This window comes from Acyrthosiphon pisum, chromosome A1 (genome assembly GCF_005508785.2).
Source record: "Acyrthosiphon pisum isolate AL4f chromosome A1, pea_aphid_22Mar2018_4r6ur, whole genome shotgun sequence".
NCBI classification, from domain to species: domain Eukaryota; kingdom Metazoa; phylum Arthropoda; class Insecta; order Hemiptera; family Aphididae; genus Acyrthosiphon; species Acyrthosiphon pisum.
In genome coordinates, this window is record NC_042494.1 from 82,977,154 (window position 1) to 82,996,204 (window position 19,051).

Here is a 19,051-nt window from a genome sequence, read left to right on the forward strand (position 1 = left end):
CCCCCCCCTGGATCCGCATCTGAATTTTATGGGAGGTAATTTCACTCTAATTTCAGAAATTAATATGATTATAATCATTATTGTGTTTTTGGAAAGAAATAACAATACTATGCTGACATCCTCTTAAGGCTGCGTAATGATACAGTCTGAACATAATCTTAAATAAGTTGTTTTTTGAATTAGTGTAGTTGAGTATATTATAGGAGGTATTTCTTTAAATCTCTGCTATCGTATTTGATTCCGGCTCCAGTGTCCAGTTCCGATACGCTAAAAACATTATATAATAGTATGATTTACTATACAGTATATAAGATGTAACAGAACTATTTAACAAATTGCCATTACAAACGTTACTATATTTGTCAAATAGTCCCGTTACACCCTGTAGATAACAATGAGACACGTAGAAGTTATCGTGTGAAATTATCACCGCCGGTACGATTTTGAGCAATACAGATCGGCGATATATAATAGGTATAGGTATAATAATAATTGTAATAAGACCACCGCGATATCACAGTGCCAGTGATAGTGTGGGTCGTTAGATATTTCCTTTCCAACAATGTTTAAAATTATAAAATTGTTTTCTAATAAACTATAAACCATGACAATATATATTATTTTGTCAACTAAATTTCGACCGCCGATTTCGGTAATTTTAGATGTTTCAAATAGGAAAATCTCGTCGTCATGAAAATTATAATCATCGTCGACAACACAATAATGTGTACTTTTTATCAATAAATACCATGAGTAATATCTCTGATTATACCTATTTTTTATTCGCAAATCACAATATATTCTCGTAGGAGTTTACTAGTGGACAATTATAACTATTTATATAATGTTATTATTGTAATATGAGCCATAGAGTGCTGCCACAATAATTGTATTATCATATACTGAGGACGCTATGATGAAATACTTTGCACGCGTTACTGAATATATTATACATAGTTGCAGTCATCTGCGTCTTTGCTGGTTAAATTTTTTTCCTCGTCGGTTTCTTAAATCAACTAAAATTTCCAAGAAATGTTTATTATTTCTATTAAAATATAGGTGTAATAAAAAATTTATCCGACGATTATTATTCATATTTTGGATGATACCAAAAAGTGTCCAACTTAAAAAAAAAGTTATTTTAAACTTTCTATTATTATTTATTTCTAATACCTATCTTAGTAGTCAAATGTTCTATGAAATATTATGTGTGTATGAACTGTGTACCTAATGTACCTACTTTTTATTTACGAATAATCAGTTATTTTAAATTTTTAGAAGGTCTGCTGCAGTTCAATATTATATATTATAATATGATGCTTTTACGTTTGAGCGCACGTATTATTTTGACCGCGTGACCCTGATCTAGAAATATTATAGTAGGCAGCATGCAATTTATTTACTCGTGGTGAGATTATACGGGTAATATATTATGAAGTCGCACAAAAAAATATTAATATATTTAACTAGGTAATTTATTCTTTATGTAAAAAACAAAAACCAATTATAACAATATCTATGTGCTGAACTACTTACTGGGCACCAGCGAAATCAATACGCAAACAACAGCGGTAGCGAAAATCAAACTAGTCCGGAATGATAGGGTAAGGGTCATCATTTGTCGGCTAAAATCTAATTTCTTTCCTTTAACTGAAATTGTATTACTATATTGTATCCGGTAGGTTTTCGTGGCGAGTTGATGAAAACTAATAAAATAATATTTTTACATTATTCGATGCACATCACTTATACGCAGGTATACTACGACGCACACGCTCGGGTGTTGTTAATACATGTATACGACACTACGACCGACACTCGAACAAGTACAGTATAATTTGTATTTTATTGTACACGTGATGTCTATCATAAACTATATTAATATTGTAACGCCGCTCGGTAAGTTTAATGAACCAACTGAACCGCCGGCCGCCGACTGGCTAGCTAAACTTCATTCTTCAATGATACATTATTATTATTATTATAACGCGTGATTCCCGCCGCTACCGCTTCACGAAAACCGTTGGATCGACGACAACGCCGCCACTGCAGTATTTCTCGTGGCTGGTGGGAGTTGTTCAACCACAAGTGACGTAGTCTAATCATACATAATATCGTTTAACAGTCTGGTTTATTTATTATTTTTTTTTTATTTCATGTCTGTAACGATTTAACATTTTAAAAACGTGGTCAACATTTTTTTAACTTAAACTATGACCATTGATCATAGTAGGCAGCAGTGGCGCAACTAGGGCTGAAATGTTGGGGGGCTGTATAGCCCCCACCTGACATTACATGAAAAGTAACCTGTGGGGGCGATGCCTCTACACCCCAATATATGTTCACTTAAAAATATAAAAAAATCATACGAACAAAATCAATTAATTATTTACTCAAGTATTTTATACCTTATTTTTTTATATTTATATTATAATTTTCAAACATTAACAATAATATTTTTGCTTAATACCTTTGTACTATATATTATTATAATAAATCCCCGAAGTAAAATATTACGTTTCCTAATAATATTTTAACGATACGTAAATAATAATAATCATTATTAGAAGTAGATTTTACAAGTTTTACTTAATATAGGTAGATACAATATTTAAAATATTATAAAATAAAAATATTTCGAATGATCAATACATCAAATAAAATAAATAATTATTAAAAAATAGTTGATGAATGTAGGTACCTAATCAGTAATCTTTTAAAAGAACTATTAACATATTATGTTGTTTCACAACATGATATAAAACAAAACAATATTATTGTTAATTTTTGAATATTATTTATTATATATTAATTTTTTTAATGAAAAGTATACCTATATTATATAAGTATTATAATATATTGAGGAGTAGTAGTGTTCACACAGATCCTCCTCTGCTGTCGGTTCAAACGGAAAAAAAAAAGTATTATAATATATTTGTAATTAAATATTAATAATGTAATAATTACACTAATTACGTTTTAAAAATGCCATGTGGTTGTCAGTAATATTGTAGTCTGGGGGTTATTTTTCCTAGGGTCGGGAATTTTTTTCAGGAGATTTTTATTCCGCTATTACCTATCTCTATGTTATAGTTCGGTGCATAGGTATACTGTAAAATGATGTGTAATAATCTTACCAAATACAAAATAATTTTATATCATACCGACATAAATTGTTTCCTTAAAACGAATACAAGCATACAGCTTATGATATTTACCATATTTATCATAGGCGATATAAAAAAAAAAGTTTAAATAAAAATTAAATAATTACATTAATAAGAAATACAGTTCAAAGATTTGTTAATATTTTAGGAAAGAATTGAATAATTTATTTTTAGTGGGATATTACAAATTTTGGGGGGTAGCTAAGCACTAGGAGTCTCCACCTCGGTTTATATTTAAAAAATATACGAGATTCCTTCTGATTTTATTCGGAAAAACGCTTGTTTTCGAAAAATAGTCTTACACTTGGTGTAACAATTTTAGGTCGTGAACATTTTTGAGACTTATATCGAATCTAAAAAAACTGGTTTATATACAAGGTGATTCACCTTGCATGCTAGCATACTCCCATTGTTTCCCTTAATTATGAATTTTTTCAAATTCTGACTTGAATGTCTTTAGTATACACTGTCTATACCTATGAGTTATTTTTTGAATTATTTAGGTTTTTATTCCATAGCTACACAAACTTTTTTCAAATAAAACCACCTTTTTTACTGTAAATTGACAATTTACTTTTTTTTAAATTCTAAAATATTCGAATTTGAATAAATTCATTATTAAAAGTAAAAATGTAGATAAGCGTGCTTTGTGAATCACTCTGTATTTATATATAAGTATACCATGTACTATGACTATCAACATTTCTATTGGTATTTTTTTTTTAATTCCACGTCGAATATTTAAAACAGGTTTTCGTCATTTGATTTTCTGACGGTTACAAGTTACAGGTAATTGAGGTTATTTTTATAAAGAGGGGAAAAAGGCTAGTTAAATTCTAAGGGCACATTTTGAAAAAAAACATGTTTCACTCGCCTAATAACACATAAAAAATACCAAATTAAAATTCGAAAATATGACAAAATATACTTTTAATATATTAAGTTTATCTTTTTTATAATTTTGTATGTAATTCATATATTTTATGTGATTGTTTTTATGTTTTCAATACTTCGATATTCTATGTTTAGTGCTTTATACTTCTTATAACTTATAATATAGCGGTCCTCGGTATTATAAATACAGATTTTATAATAATAGTTGTTATGATCCGTTAAAACTTGTCGTAAATCATTAATTAATAATATGTAATTATATATTACAATTTAATTGGTATCACACATTAATTTTACGTACAATTACAATTTAAAATTTGCAGTACAAATATTATGTTTCCCGACCATGCGTGGGGTAAATTTATCGATAAGTATGGGTTCCCTGCGGTTTGCATGACTATGCGGTTCAATGTACCTTATACCTATTGCCATACCTTCACCTTGTATACACATATATGTTTTATACAATGTATCTTTTATACCGATATACCGTTATAATTAATTTTTATACATGTTTCAAGCAAATATCATGAAAAATATCATTTATCTTTTTATTAATTAAACAATATTTTAACAGCTACTTTATAGGTATAGTTTATTTATAATATATTATATTAATATTATGTTCAAAATTGTTTTTCATAAATCCTATCCCAAATATATATAATAGATTACAGGTATAAAGTCTCAATTTGGATGTACTAAAGTAGAACGAAACCCTTTCTCTCTTATAAATATATATAATACTAAATAATAAAGTTCTCATAGAATTATAACATATAAGAATAATGTAGTACTTCTATTAAAAAAATATTCACTAACAAGTAACAACTCGTATATGTATCAAAGATCGGTTTCATATTAAAAGTTTGCACGTGATAAAAAATTCGTGTGATAATATGCAAATATGAATTGGTATATATCATAGAATTACGAAAATATCACTTAAATATTATTATATATTACCTATACAGTTTGTTCACGATTTGCATTGGAAATTCATTGGAATATTAATGCTTTTAAATTTACATCTTTATTTGTCAATTGTTGTAAATATATAACTGTATTTATTTGTATGCACGTATAAAATAATATAATAGTATACAGAAGGTAGTATATTCCTATATATAGATGGCGGAATTAAATTATGACTTCATTGCTGCGCGTATTGGTACACTGCCGTAGAAAACAAATTGTAATTTTTTCTCTCAAAAATTAGAAAACTTTAAAAATAAATACACCGCTATTTGAACCGGATTGCTGCTATTCTAGCTATGTCTACTTTCTCCCAAAGAAATGAAAGAACTCTCTGTAGGTTTAATGATCTCGGAGTACCAAAACGAGGTCAAGATTATTCAGAAAGATAATATATTATGTCCTTGCACTCAAGTCGTTCGACGATTTTGAATTGAATAGGAAGAATATTATTATGTGTACTTATATACAGTTTAAGTGTGTACCTATACGTAAATAATATTTAGTATATAAATTATATCTAAATACCCAAAAACTGTATTTTTCAGCAATGCTTGCAAATATTCCAACGGTAATACCGTTGAACCCGTGCTCCGTCTCATACTATTATTCCATTGTTTACTATTATGTCTACTGTCTAGAATTGTGTGCAGTATTGGAATATACGTCTAATTTTCTGTTTCGTGTAAAGGATAACTTTATTGTTTTGTAGTTGCAACTGGGTATTGGCCTATGTTATAAATTATAATATTGAATTGTGTGGATATACTCATACGTATGCACATCGATTGTGGTATTGTGTCTTATTGTTTACTTTTGTTATCTGTATACTGAGAGATTCAACAACCATGATCCCCCCCCCCCCCCCCCCAGTGTTATCCTTTAATAATGTATTTTTACGATTTCTGATTTGTGAAATTTTTAAGTTTAATTTAAAGGACGGTTACACCTTCGTGTGTTATCTCCGTCTTACAATTTAAAAACATAGCAAGAACTGTTTTGTGCGGGAAAGAACCCAGAACACCACATAAAAAGGAGAACTTTGCCCCCCTGGATACGCCACTGCACACATGTTATTTATATTTAGGCTAGAATAATGGTATTGAATAGGTAACAGAAAATCAATTTATAAATTATAAATGTATGAAACTGTATATATAATAAAATATTCACAGGTCTAAATATTATGATATTAAAATATAAATATAGGTAACGTTGTGATAGAACAAAAGAATAATGTTTGTCTTCATTGTAACACTTCATTATGATGTAAGTAGGTTATGTATACTTTTATAGTTTGTACCTATATAGGTACTTAGGTACTAACAATATTTGTTTTTCAATTTTATAAGGATTTTATGCTATGAAGACTTTTTCACACTTATTGATTTATGAAATATAATTCATATTGTTATAGTTCACTTGAAACTGTCCGGAAATTGTAGGTCCAGGACTCCAATTAGTATTCGTCCTGTATTCATATTTATTTATTTAAACATGCGTCTATAAATTGTGTTGTTTTTATAGCAGGAACGGTACTAATAAACTATGTACTATATACTTGTTTAAACCTATAACTTATAGTTGCTCAAATACATTGTTTTATAAAAAAATGTTTGATATCCAGAACATACTAAAGAAACATGATCTGTTTAGAATACTGTTAAAACGTATTTCATGCGCAGCACAATTTAATTTATTTACGTATATAAATGGTGTAATAGTTATAATAAATTAGGTATTAATACAGACAAGACCATATAATAATTCTACTATAAAATAGGTTTACATGTATATTATTGTCACGCTGTTATAACTCGATTTCACGAGCTATAGTTAACTTTTAATAAACTACTCGGAAAATTGTTTTTATATAGTGTAGCTAGTCGTGAAAATTCTATGTTGTCTAATTACATTTATTACTTATAATATTTAAAATACAAAAAAATGTGTAGGATTTTTGTAGTTTTTATACAAATATGACGAGTGCATTATGTTTGTATCATATTATTTCCCGTGTCCCTACGTGATTTAAAATATTTACATCCACTAATTATTTATACCTACCTGTGTAGGTATATAAAGTTATATACGTACACATACAAAAATAGGTGACTCGAATAATTGTGACTTTTTGCTAATTTTACTAAACTGGTCAATATTCTATAGGATTCGCGTAACTACTGCGTAGTGACTTTCAACTACCTATATATAAACTATATTATGATATTTTGTATATTTATTTATATATATATATATATATATATATAAAGGTACTATATTATAGGTACTAATTTACTATAAATTAAGCTGATTCGTCAAATCGTTGTCATAGTACTTTTTAGCTAGGTTGGTCCAGTACTGGTTTTGATATTTTAAATATCTATTGAAATTTAATGATTTTATTCATGCTCTATTATCAAAGACAGTTCAAGCGATTTTATTTTTGTTATAACTATTCCTCTATTGGATCTCGCGTGCACCAACGCGTAAAAGATGAGTTAGATAAAATATAAATACCTAGGTATAATTTTGAAAACAAATAACAGATTACATGCATTAGTTGTCTGCAGACCTTCTTTAAGCTAAAGCTTTTATTGAAAGTATATTGAGTTCTTAATACTACATATATCATTCAATATTATTTTCCTTTATTTTCTTATGTATAAAACAATTAATTCAACTCGTACCAAGCAAAAAAATCTTAGGACGTATAGAATACAGTATTAGAAGTCCATTATAATATTATGTGCGAGATGTATCGTGTTGATGACTTGGCGTTTCTATAGGTATTAATATAATTTATATGGGTACATTGAAACGAGGAACATACTATAACTTGGACCTCTGTACCTTATGACTATTTTGGAATTCGATTTGCTTGAAACTAGATTATAATGGGCCATCAATTTCTTAAAAAATTTTTAGCTTATGTATTTTGTGAATTTACATCACAACTTAATTATATTTTTTTTTATGAGAACCCTTATTTTTATATTGTATACTTACTAGGTTTGGACGATTTTTTCAGTTGATTCTAATGTATCAACTAGTATTCTAAATTCAAAACTGATTGAATGAAAGCAATTTAAAATTAAAACAATTTGTTTTGTTATAACAACCTAACCTATGTATACATTTTAATTTCAATTTTTTTCTAAATGTATAAGGGTACCTACTTTTAAGTAATAAATACCATGATACTACCTATCAAATAATTAATCAATCTTACTTGAGATTTAAGTTATTATTTAATGACTGTTAACTTAAAAATAACTTATTATCAAAGAAATTATTCATTTATTAGGTATTATTATTTTCATTGTTATTACAATGATAACATGATTTTTGAAAATTTGGCTTGCACCGTGCGAAACTGTGAACCAACATGCCAATTTAAAATGGCTTTTCATTCAACGAATTTGGGATTTATGTGTTGATACATCAAAATTTTTTGACAAATTTCAATTTTCAATTTGCATGCAAGCCAAAGATAAAGAATGGACCTTTATAGTCTAGTTTCATGTTCAGCAAACCGTATTAAAAATTATTCATGAATTACTAAGTTATAGTGTCCGGTTATACCATAAAAGAAGAGTTGTATACTATTGTCTATTTATAGTAGGTAGGGTCCGTATGAAGAAACGGTTTAGGTTCCTATACAATCCTACGCAATAATGTGTCAGGTCTCGATAGTTATTTATTACAAGACCTCAGAATCAATTTCAGTCGACCCAATATGTACCAGCTATATCACATAAGATATTTTATATATTTTGATTCGATTGATCTATCTAACTATGTATATTTATATATTCTCATTATTGTTAACCTTTGATAAATATAACTACCTGTTAATATAGTTATATAACTATATACTATAGTTAATATAACTATTATTCTAGTATAGAAATAGTAGAAATTATTCTTTTACATATACCCAAAAATTAACAAAACATTTGGAAATATATGTGTTTATTGATGTATTTTGTCGAATTTTGTGGTGCCCACGATTATCAGATTTTAAAGAATATTAAAATCGTGGTTCTGATTTTTGGTAGGTCCTTAGAAATATTCTCAGCAACACATTACTTTGAGAATAGCAGCCACTGGATCAATGATTGACAATAAATACGACTATGGTTGCTTATTCTGCAGTATGCATATTGCATATATTGGAATGAAGGGTTTAGTCTGTGGCACAGTGCGAGTACCTAAGGGGCATAAGTAATAAAATGGAGGGTTTTGGATTAAAAAGTATGACTATTACCTTGATTTTAAACTAGTAAAAAAACATGTATTTAACCTATACTTGCTTATATTGCTGGGTTGCTAGATAAAATAATATCAATTCCTAGACCGCTGTGATAAACGGGGTTGGCCTTTTTAAGCGCGCTAACTCTTCTTTATTTACTCCACGCTCTTCTATATTATTCACAACGCGTACAGGTGTATCGTTTATGTCATACTGTTTAGTAATCTAAAATGTAAATATTTATATACAATTGTATAAAACGCTTACTTCTTAAATACAACAGGGAGGGGGAATTAAGGCTTGGGCTATATACGGCGTATTCCGCAGCGTTTTCCATCGAATTAAAAATGTATTGGTTTATATCGGAGCAGCTATACACGACAGACACAATACGCCGCGTTTTCATCCTTGGCGGAAAATGACGGTCGTCTTGCGTACCAATCAAAAACGCCTTGGTAATGGGTGCAGAAATTTAAAATTGTCCTGTAGCTGTATTCCGATCTGTCTCCTATATCTAGTTGAGTAAGCGAAACCAATAACCATTTGAAGCTCCCCTCAGAATCTATTACAAAGCTGGACTAGCCCGAAATGATAGGTGCGTCATGAACCAGTTATTTGATCCAAAACGTTGAACATGATTATATTATGATAATATTATAAGTTACATTAATAACTATAATAGCTAATAAATATAGGTAACTACTTATAATAGTATAAATAGTTGAGACGTCGTACTATCGAAAAAACCTAACCATCATAAATGACTCTCAAATACTTCTTATAATTTATGCCATTTATATACTTATTATATTATAAATAATAAATATGTACAATGCGTAAACGGCGAATCTACCAAGGCCAATGGCAGCAACCGCCTATTAGATCATACGAATGATTTGATTTTTATACGTTTTCAAATTTTATGTAATAAACAATTATTAATAACTTTTTGAAATTTTATAATATTATATAAAAAAAGTACTTTAACTAAAAATAGTAATAATTTATTTGTTGTTATGTTATTATAAACACTACGAGTTATTGATATCTGTAGCAGCTGTATAACGTAATACGTTTTCCGCACAGTTGTCATGCAATAGCATGTATACCTATATCGAACGTGGTTTTTTATTAAATAATTTTTTACCTGTTCTCTTTGTTCAATTTGAATTTTTTCCACGGTTAGTGCGGTTTGTGTTCGATAGTAATTTTATCATACACACCTCATCACGCATACTAATGATAATAACATAATATATGTTTACACGTTTTTATTATCGGACTGTTGTCCTCTCCGATAGTCCGATCGATACTCGCGATTATGTAAATTTTTCGGTCTCGCAATTTTTCCTATCCTTATTATATTAATATGTACGCGCTTGGATAGTTACACAATAATACAATATTATTATAGTTATAGTATTACTGCAATGTTATAATGTGAGTCTTTTCAAAATATTATTCCTATTGGCTATTAGGTTTTATATTATTTGCGGCGTATCCTATATAAATCGCTTGCATTTGTTTTATAGATAATCCTTCGTGGGCAGATAACTACGATGTAATAATATTATGATGTATAAAAAACGACATTTACTTATTAAAACGATAGCGACAATTGTATACTATAACATTATACGATTATATTCGTATTGCTGTAGGATGTAGGTTTTATCTGTAAACACGTGTATATATTATTATCATTGTCTACCTACAAACTGTTATAATTGAGCTACTGTCTGCACGTGCCTCATTTGGGTTGTGTGGGAGAGACTTGCCAAATGTACTAACTCCCCTATAAGAAATGTATATGAAAAGTCGGCAATTCCTTATATTATAATCCTTATAATTCATACAGTATAATACTATAGTACATGACGACGAAAATCGGAGACATTCTTTTGTATAATATACCTGTCTGCAGACAGCCGTGGCTGTCTCCCTAAATGTTATATTTTGTCACTTTATTTATATTTAGGGATACATTGCAAGCTGGATAAATCATTCGACACTTAAAACTGTCTTAAGTAAAATTCTATTAGTAAATGAAAATTTGGTAATTTTGAATTTCTGGATTCTGGTGCTTTCCGCTAATGTAGAGTATCTCGGTTAGTGCCGTCTAGTTAGTGTGTCGCGCTTGCACTCCTCGTGTATGGTCGCGTCAAAAGTCTGCTGATTTGGTCCTTTTCCCCTCCTTACCGAAAACTAACTTGTCGTGTTAGTGTGTTACCTGTATCTATATGTACAACAAGTATTGTGTTTGTATACTTTTGCGTTGACTTTAGTATATGTAACGAAGTATTTAAAAGAAAACGTTAAATCTTAAACTGCATACAGTAATGGTGACGCCTACACCGCGTGCGCCGATCCGGACCACGTACGAAAACATTCATTTTGTCGGTCATTCCCCACTATACAGTGCCGGTCCACTACGCTTTTTTTATATCCTATTCATTTGTCCTCTTCGTAATTTAGTAATTTATTGTGTGTATTATACATGACTTACAATAGTAATAATACATTAGTACGCGTATAATTATTGTATATTATATATAGGTTAAACGGCAATTTTCTCATATTGTGCACCGATGAATATTTTTGCGCAGTGTCCCGCGTTTTATACTTTTGTAGCAGTTATTATTCACCAACCAGACAATAATATAATATTATAATAATATTGCGATTGTCACGTTTATCATTGTATTCTTGGCTCTTGCGCCGATGAAACGTCCTTGTTGTCTATTTTACGCTTATTGGTCGTATTATCATAATTCATAATTAATATATCATATCTCATATTATTACTATCGTTGTTATTATTTTAATTGTGCACTGTGATTTGATGTCCTCGTACACGTCACTCGTCGTCGTCGGCAAATGTCAGTTGCGAATTATTAAATTAAATAATATCATTCACTCGTTTTATATTTCATGATTTAATGTATTAAAATAAATATTGGGATATCGCCGAAAACTGACGAGAGGAGGAAGAAGACAAAACTATTTCGAAGTTTCCGATTACGAGTTATAATAAATAATACTATATTATATATAGTATTAAATTGATCATTTTACACTTATCAGCCGAGTATTTTGCTTATCTTTCACGCAGAGATGATACGTAAAAAAAGAAATAAAAAAAATTGTGTTTATGCGCGTGTTTACTGTCGTTGAACCCGGGCACGAAATAATAATCGTTCAATTCGATTGTTCTTCCTATGCGGAGGGGTCATCAATGCAAACTATTTATTAATAATAATAATAAATATCGTAATTTTACTAATAATATACAGCGCGTTCGCTTATAACATTACAATCGGAATATCGTTCACGCTTCGGTTTTGTATAATATACTCCATTCCAAATAAGAAACACCACGGCGGCTACGGACAAAACCGGTTTTGCTACGTAAAACTGGGTGTTTCTTATTTGGAATAGAGTATAGTCCCTTTAATATTATATTTTTAATATATCATTTGAGTGTCGTGCGCCCGTGCGCGGTAACCACCTGTTGCGCGTCCGAGCGTATTGTTTTATTTCTGAATAAAAGACCACTCGCCGAGATTTGTATCAATGTATAATATGATAATATTATATGATACGACTATTATCATTATATGTTAGAAAAAACGCGAGACAGCAACGGGAATTTCGACCTCTGCTTTTTTCATGTTCTTCGTTTCCACTCTTAAAAAATCACGTACAGCACGATTTAATATTATTATAGCAATAAACATGTAAACATTTTGTTTTAATTTTTAATTTTTGTCGCTATCAAATCATACTTTTGGCACGCGCATCGAAATGTCTCGTTTGCACACTGTTATCGTGTTTGTCCAGCGTATTGTATACTTACCTATAAATTATAATACAAACGCGCGACATCATAGTATATAATATATTATATAGGTAGATACACAAAAGGTCAGCCAGAATCGAATTATTACTTACTGATTGTATTTAAATGGGTAAGTACTTAGACGTTTGAATTTCCTACTTTGTTTGATTTGACATTTAGCTGTGTAAATAGCTATATGTATGAGGAAATCGTGCATATTCGTGTTTCTTTGCAGGTAGAAATAATACTTAGACTATGGACTATGGTAATAAACCGATGAGATTCGTTTTCTCGGTCATAGGTACTGCCGAGCCCAAGCTAAAGGTCCAATCTCTATTTTCTTCTTCGTTTTAATCGGAACTGTCGATGCATATATATATATTATTTATACGTTCCTTCCAATGATAATCGTGCTGTGGCGGATCATCGTTATTATACTGGACCGTTTGCGAAACTTCTCACTTATTAACTTTTATTTAATGTTGCCTATATTGTTGCTGGTGTGCGATAAAGTTATTTTCCGAATTCGCGGTTGACCGATTGTCAATAATTATTATTCCGTATTCGAATCTTATCTTACCGCCCAATGATATGCGACAGTGATTTTTTAGTTTTCGTTACATTTTTAAATGTTAAGATGACTTAAATTATGATTTTAACGATACTTATTGTCTGAAAAGTGAAAATCGATTTCCATGGTTCATAAAAATAGTGATTTCTCCTATTCGGTAAGACGTCCATATTGGCGCTTTGAAACTCGTGAATTACTACAGTACCTAATATCTATACCAATTTTCTCAAAAAGTTTTAATGGTTTTGAAAATATATATTAATTTTTTTAATTATGCGTTCTGAAAAGAAAAATCAATTAAACTCGTGTTAACAGTATGTAAAATATAAGATCGAATTTACCTATATTATTAAATTTAAATGTAAGAATATTATCTAATGAACCTCGTTGGGTTTCTTTTTAAAATTAAAATCTTAACAAATCCCAACGAGGTTCGCTAGGTAATACCTATTCTTACTTCTAAATTTGATGATAGGTAAATTCGCTCCAATATTAATCATAACAGGCTCAATGCATTATTTAAAACGTACAATTTGCCATGTTACGCGTTTGTAAGACGGAGACAACACGTGCATCTTCTTAAGTCATAAGATTATCTAAAAAAAATGTCCAAAAACGTTACAACTTATCCAGACAATGAGTGTTTGCTTTTAATAACTTTCATTGTATATGTTCTATTACCTAGGTATATAATAATATACATAATATACAGCTGTTTTTTGTGGAACTATTATGATTTTGAATCAAAAAGTAGTCCGGTTGAAATATTATGAATAAAAAGATCATATATTTACCTATAAAGTATTATATTATAATATAACCTATACAAATTTACAAAATCCACTATTATATAGTGTCCATATTATGAATGACTATAATATTTATGACGATGTACACAGTACTGCAACAGGATGCTGTTCATCAATGAGGATCTAATTTGTGACGTGGTGTATACAGCAGCGTGTTTCAGGTCACGTGACGTATTATATAATGTTTTTTGGGTGTGTAACGTGGGTATATATATATCTGTACACTATGCAGATAGCACATAATATATCTGATACACTATAATAAATAATATTTTTTTTATAGTATGCTAATGGTTTTTATGGTTGCTAATGGTTACAAAAAATAAACTAGTTATTATGATTGAATATAATTTTAGACCTGTATTTTATATTTGGTCAAAACCATAAAAAAGATTGTGTTGAAAATTGTATGTAGACAATTAATTTATAATAACATAAACAAGAAAAGCTTGAGACTTGCAATTTTCCACAGTTTTAAGTGAGCACTAAGAAAGAATTTTCCAAAATTCTCATTTTAAAGTGGTGGTGTTTGCACAAGTATTTTGAGATTCAAGATGATGTATGAAAATTTCAAGTTAAACACCATTACACCGAGTATTAAATAAAAAATGGAACAAAGCTTACATCAATGAATCATATAGAGTTGGCATTTTTAACGGGCTCGTGAAGTGCACGGGGTTAGCTAGTATACTATAAAGACGAGTCCTTTAATAGCCCTATAATTTGATTGTGTTGAAAAACCATTTCGCTCCCTCTTCTGAACTGTAAGTCTGTAAATTATTAGTAATTACAAAATATAATATACGATTTTGACTTTCGATTAAAAATCAAATCGCTCTCTCATCACCCACTCATCAGTATATTTATTTATTTTTATTTAAAATCAATGTATAAAACAGTGTGGTAAATAATAAAAAAAAAATGTATTCATTTTACTGTTGGTTATTAGTTTATTACGTTAATTGGTAGAGCCAACTTTGCATGCTATACATAAAAATATGTGCTTTATGATTAAGAGGCCTCCACAAACATCCGATGTTTAAGGCGTATGGTATAGGCAATTTTAATGACTTTTTGAAAAAAATTTAAATTAAAATTCTTAAATAAATGTTTTAATATCATGAACAATTCAAAGTTACAAGTGCAGTGGTTTTATGTTAGAACCATTGATGATTGTTTTGTATCAATGAGAAATTAATATAGAAAAACGGTTACCTATATCTGACTAGGTATCTAAGTTTGAAAGACAAAAATATCAATAATTTTTTTTATGTTGGTATTATGATGATATTGTAAGAATAAAAAACTACGGTCTACTATACAACAAATATTATCGTCTATATCGTGAATAGTATTAACAATTAGTTTTTATAAGTTATAACTTACCACATGACTGCAGTTGTCTGACATTTTTTGAGTAAAGCGATTTTAACAAACAAATTATGGGTTTGTCATTTTAATAAATGCTCATCATATGTATTATATAATAATAAACATGTATTTACTTGCTGTGTCGATAATAATATAAAATGTATTTATACTCTGTCCAGCGAGAGAACACGCCCATTCTGCGAAACCCCGTGTTAGGGGAACCGGTTTCGATAGCAGGGTGATGCAAGGGATGCATAGAATCTGTGCGTTCTCTCGCTAAACAGAGTATATTATATACCCTGTTCAAAAAAAGAAGCCACCTGCAAATTTAAGTAACAAAACCGATTTTGACCGTAGCTGCCTGGTGCCTTCTTATTTTGAACAGGGTAAAGGTATATATTTTATAATTATATGGTACATATACCATATTATGATCATAGCACGGACTAAGATAAACAAGACTGGAAACGAACCTTTATCATTTGATCAAGATCTGTTTCGGAAAGTTAACGAGCGATCGTGGAAACAAAATTGGGTAACTAAAATGTAGTCACTATAATATAGTAATAGAGCTGTGTAGGAAGCTATAGATGTCGCTACAATCGCTCGTTCACTTTCCGTAACAGATGTGGATCTTTTCATTATACAGTGCACTATTGTTCGTTTCCAGTCCTGTTAATCATAGTCCGTGGATCATAGTAATGATGCGTATTTTAACAATTTTTATTCTGAAACTGTAATGATATAGTGATATATGCAAATCCAATTCAATTAGGTAATAAGTATTTATGTTCTGATTAGGTATCATTATTGTCTTGTATTAAGGGGCCTCGCTACGGTCATTATTTAAGGGGCAACATTTAGGCAATTTCTTATCTTGTCATAGCCACCCGGGATCTATGTGTTAGTTGTAAATGATTATTAGTGTGAGTGAAATTAAAGGCGGGTATCCTCTCTCGTACGCGCTTGCATATTTCAATAATTCGATAACCGTATAAATTTCACTACACAAATTTTACAAAAACATACATTTGTTTTGACAAAATTAAAGTTAGTTAACGTTGTCTGATATTGATTCTGAAAAAATATTTTAATTATTTGAATTCAGCAGAAAAATGTCTGTAGATCGTACGAAACAATTTCCGTTTTTAATATTAATTTTAATTTTAATTATGATTCGAAAAAGTTCATATTTTAAAGTTTTCAATTACAGTTCACAATAATATAAAATTTAGTTTTTACAAGGTGCTTCGTAGAATCTATAGACAATTTTCTGGTGAGTTCAAATTTTTTTCAGAATCAAAATCGGACAACGTTAACTAACTTGAATTTTGTCAATACTTTAGGTATTTTAAGCTAAAATTGACGGCAGTAGCGAGGCTCCTTAAGCATTTACAACTACTTTTAAATAATAGGCGTTGGTACTAAAATAGTGTATAAACAGTGTACATTATATATAACCACAGAACAATACTATTGTGCAATATATTCTATATTAAAGAAGCAATACTGCTTAATGCCGATCTCTAAAGATTTAGCGTTGATGTTATATTTAAGTACCAGGTACGTCTTACATATTATATTTTCGAGAAAAATGCATTTACGTATAACTGTGGTCTGTGAACTTTCTACGTTGTCTTTCTATGGACCGTTGATCGTCATTATACTGCTTATAATAATATCGTCTCTGCAGTAATTAATATTGGCCAAAACGGTGATTTGCGAAATTTCCTGATGGTGGTTTAGTGGTTAGGTTAGGACCTCATGCACTGATCGGCGTAATAATAGCCTGTCTTCATATTAAATCATTGTAGTTGTTACGAGATGAATATTAAATGTGGTGATTATTCATTTCGTCACTTTCGAATTCATATACATTGTATAGGTAGGTACCTAAACCTAATATAGAAATACGTAGAGAAAGATAAGTCGTATTAAGTACCGCATTGCTGCAATTTATCGAGACGTGTATATATATATATGCACTTTTATACAAAGTAGTTTTTATTATAACTAGTACAGCCTTTTTTTGGCAAAATAAGTTTACATGATAATAATTGTTGATATTTTCCGCATTTGTGGTAGGTACCCTTATTTTTAAATTATATTTGATGTTGAAAAAATAAGAAACAATACATTATTGATTTTTAATTTCATAATTTTAAATAGAATATTTTAATGACAGTTTAATCAAATGTGGATAACATATTAAATATTGAACGAACAGTTCTTTTTAAAAGTTATAAAAATTATAAATTTAAGCTATTTTAAAATCAATAGATATATAGCTAAAAGTTCATTCGGTTATAAGCAAACCATTAATACAATAATATATATAGCTGCAGTGTCGCAACATGTATCTTAATGTTGTCACATTTTTAGATAATGAATGTTGATCGTGCCGTTTTAAAATTATCTCTTTTTATAAAAATTAATTAAGTAGATACATATAATATAGCATGATTCATCCAATGAGTTCGCTTCGAAAAAACCGTAATATTTATTATATAATTTAATGATTTGCATGCAATATTGCAATTGTACGTGTCATATTATACTGAAAGATGATTCGCCAAAAAAACTCGCCGCTTTTTTTCAATAATGCAATTATTCAAAATCTGACTTCGGAATTTTTAAGTATATTTAAAGGCCATATTTTGAAATTCTTTAGATTCTTGTACTTCTTAAGGAGTGTCCCGTGGAGATAAAAAGTTATATTTTTCAAATGAAAACCACCTTTTTCTACTTTAAATTATTTATTGGATAATTTTTCTGAAAATGTTGAGGTTCAAACATGTATTTTTTGTGTTATTTAACTTTGTGGACTAAGGATAATAGGTTCATGATAATAGGTTTGAAAGATATTATGGGAACTATGGCCTATGGGGAAATGAAAATGTTAGTAATTACTAATTAATGATGATAAATGTTAAATACTATAGAGTATAGATTAACATTACATCTATTTTATATTTTTGTATATTTTCTGCCCACATTGTAGGTGTGTATTTAGATTTGCAAATAATTTTAGAATCAAAAATTAAGATAGTATGGAAATGTAGATACAAAAATTAATATAATTTTGAGTGCAGTGAAAAATCTTTGCTTCAGTTGTCATTTAAGTCATCAATTCCTCTATAACCACGTCCCATCACGATTTTAATAACTTAA

The 19,051-nt window shown here is 29.4% G+C and overlaps 2 protein-coding genes across 3 annotated transcripts in view; one reads left to right on the forward strand and one right to left on the reverse strand.

The window, feature by feature from the left end:
• Positions 1 to 2,332, reverse strand: part of LOC100169228 — a 7,611-nt gene extending 5,279 nt beyond the window's left edge. The window contains exons 1-2 of one of the 2 annotated variants that reach the window (XM_029487634.1): positions 1,773 to 2,329; positions 1,537 to 1,706 (exon numbers count right to left, since the gene is read on the reverse strand). In XM_029487634.1, the coding sequence (XP_029343494.1) occupies positions 1,537 to 1,618 (82 nt within the window). In that variant the 5' untranslated portion in view covers positions 1,619 to 1,706; positions 1,773 to 2,329. Of the gene's footprint in view, positions 1 to 1,536 lie in introns of both variants that reach the window. The other variant, XM_001950570.5, reaches the window with a different exon arrangement.
• Positions 1 to 19,051, forward strand: part of LOC100167884 (rabankyrin-5) — a 43,988-nt gene that overhangs the window by 14,720 nt on the left and 10,217 nt on the right. The gene's annotated exons all lie outside the window — the stretch shown is intronic.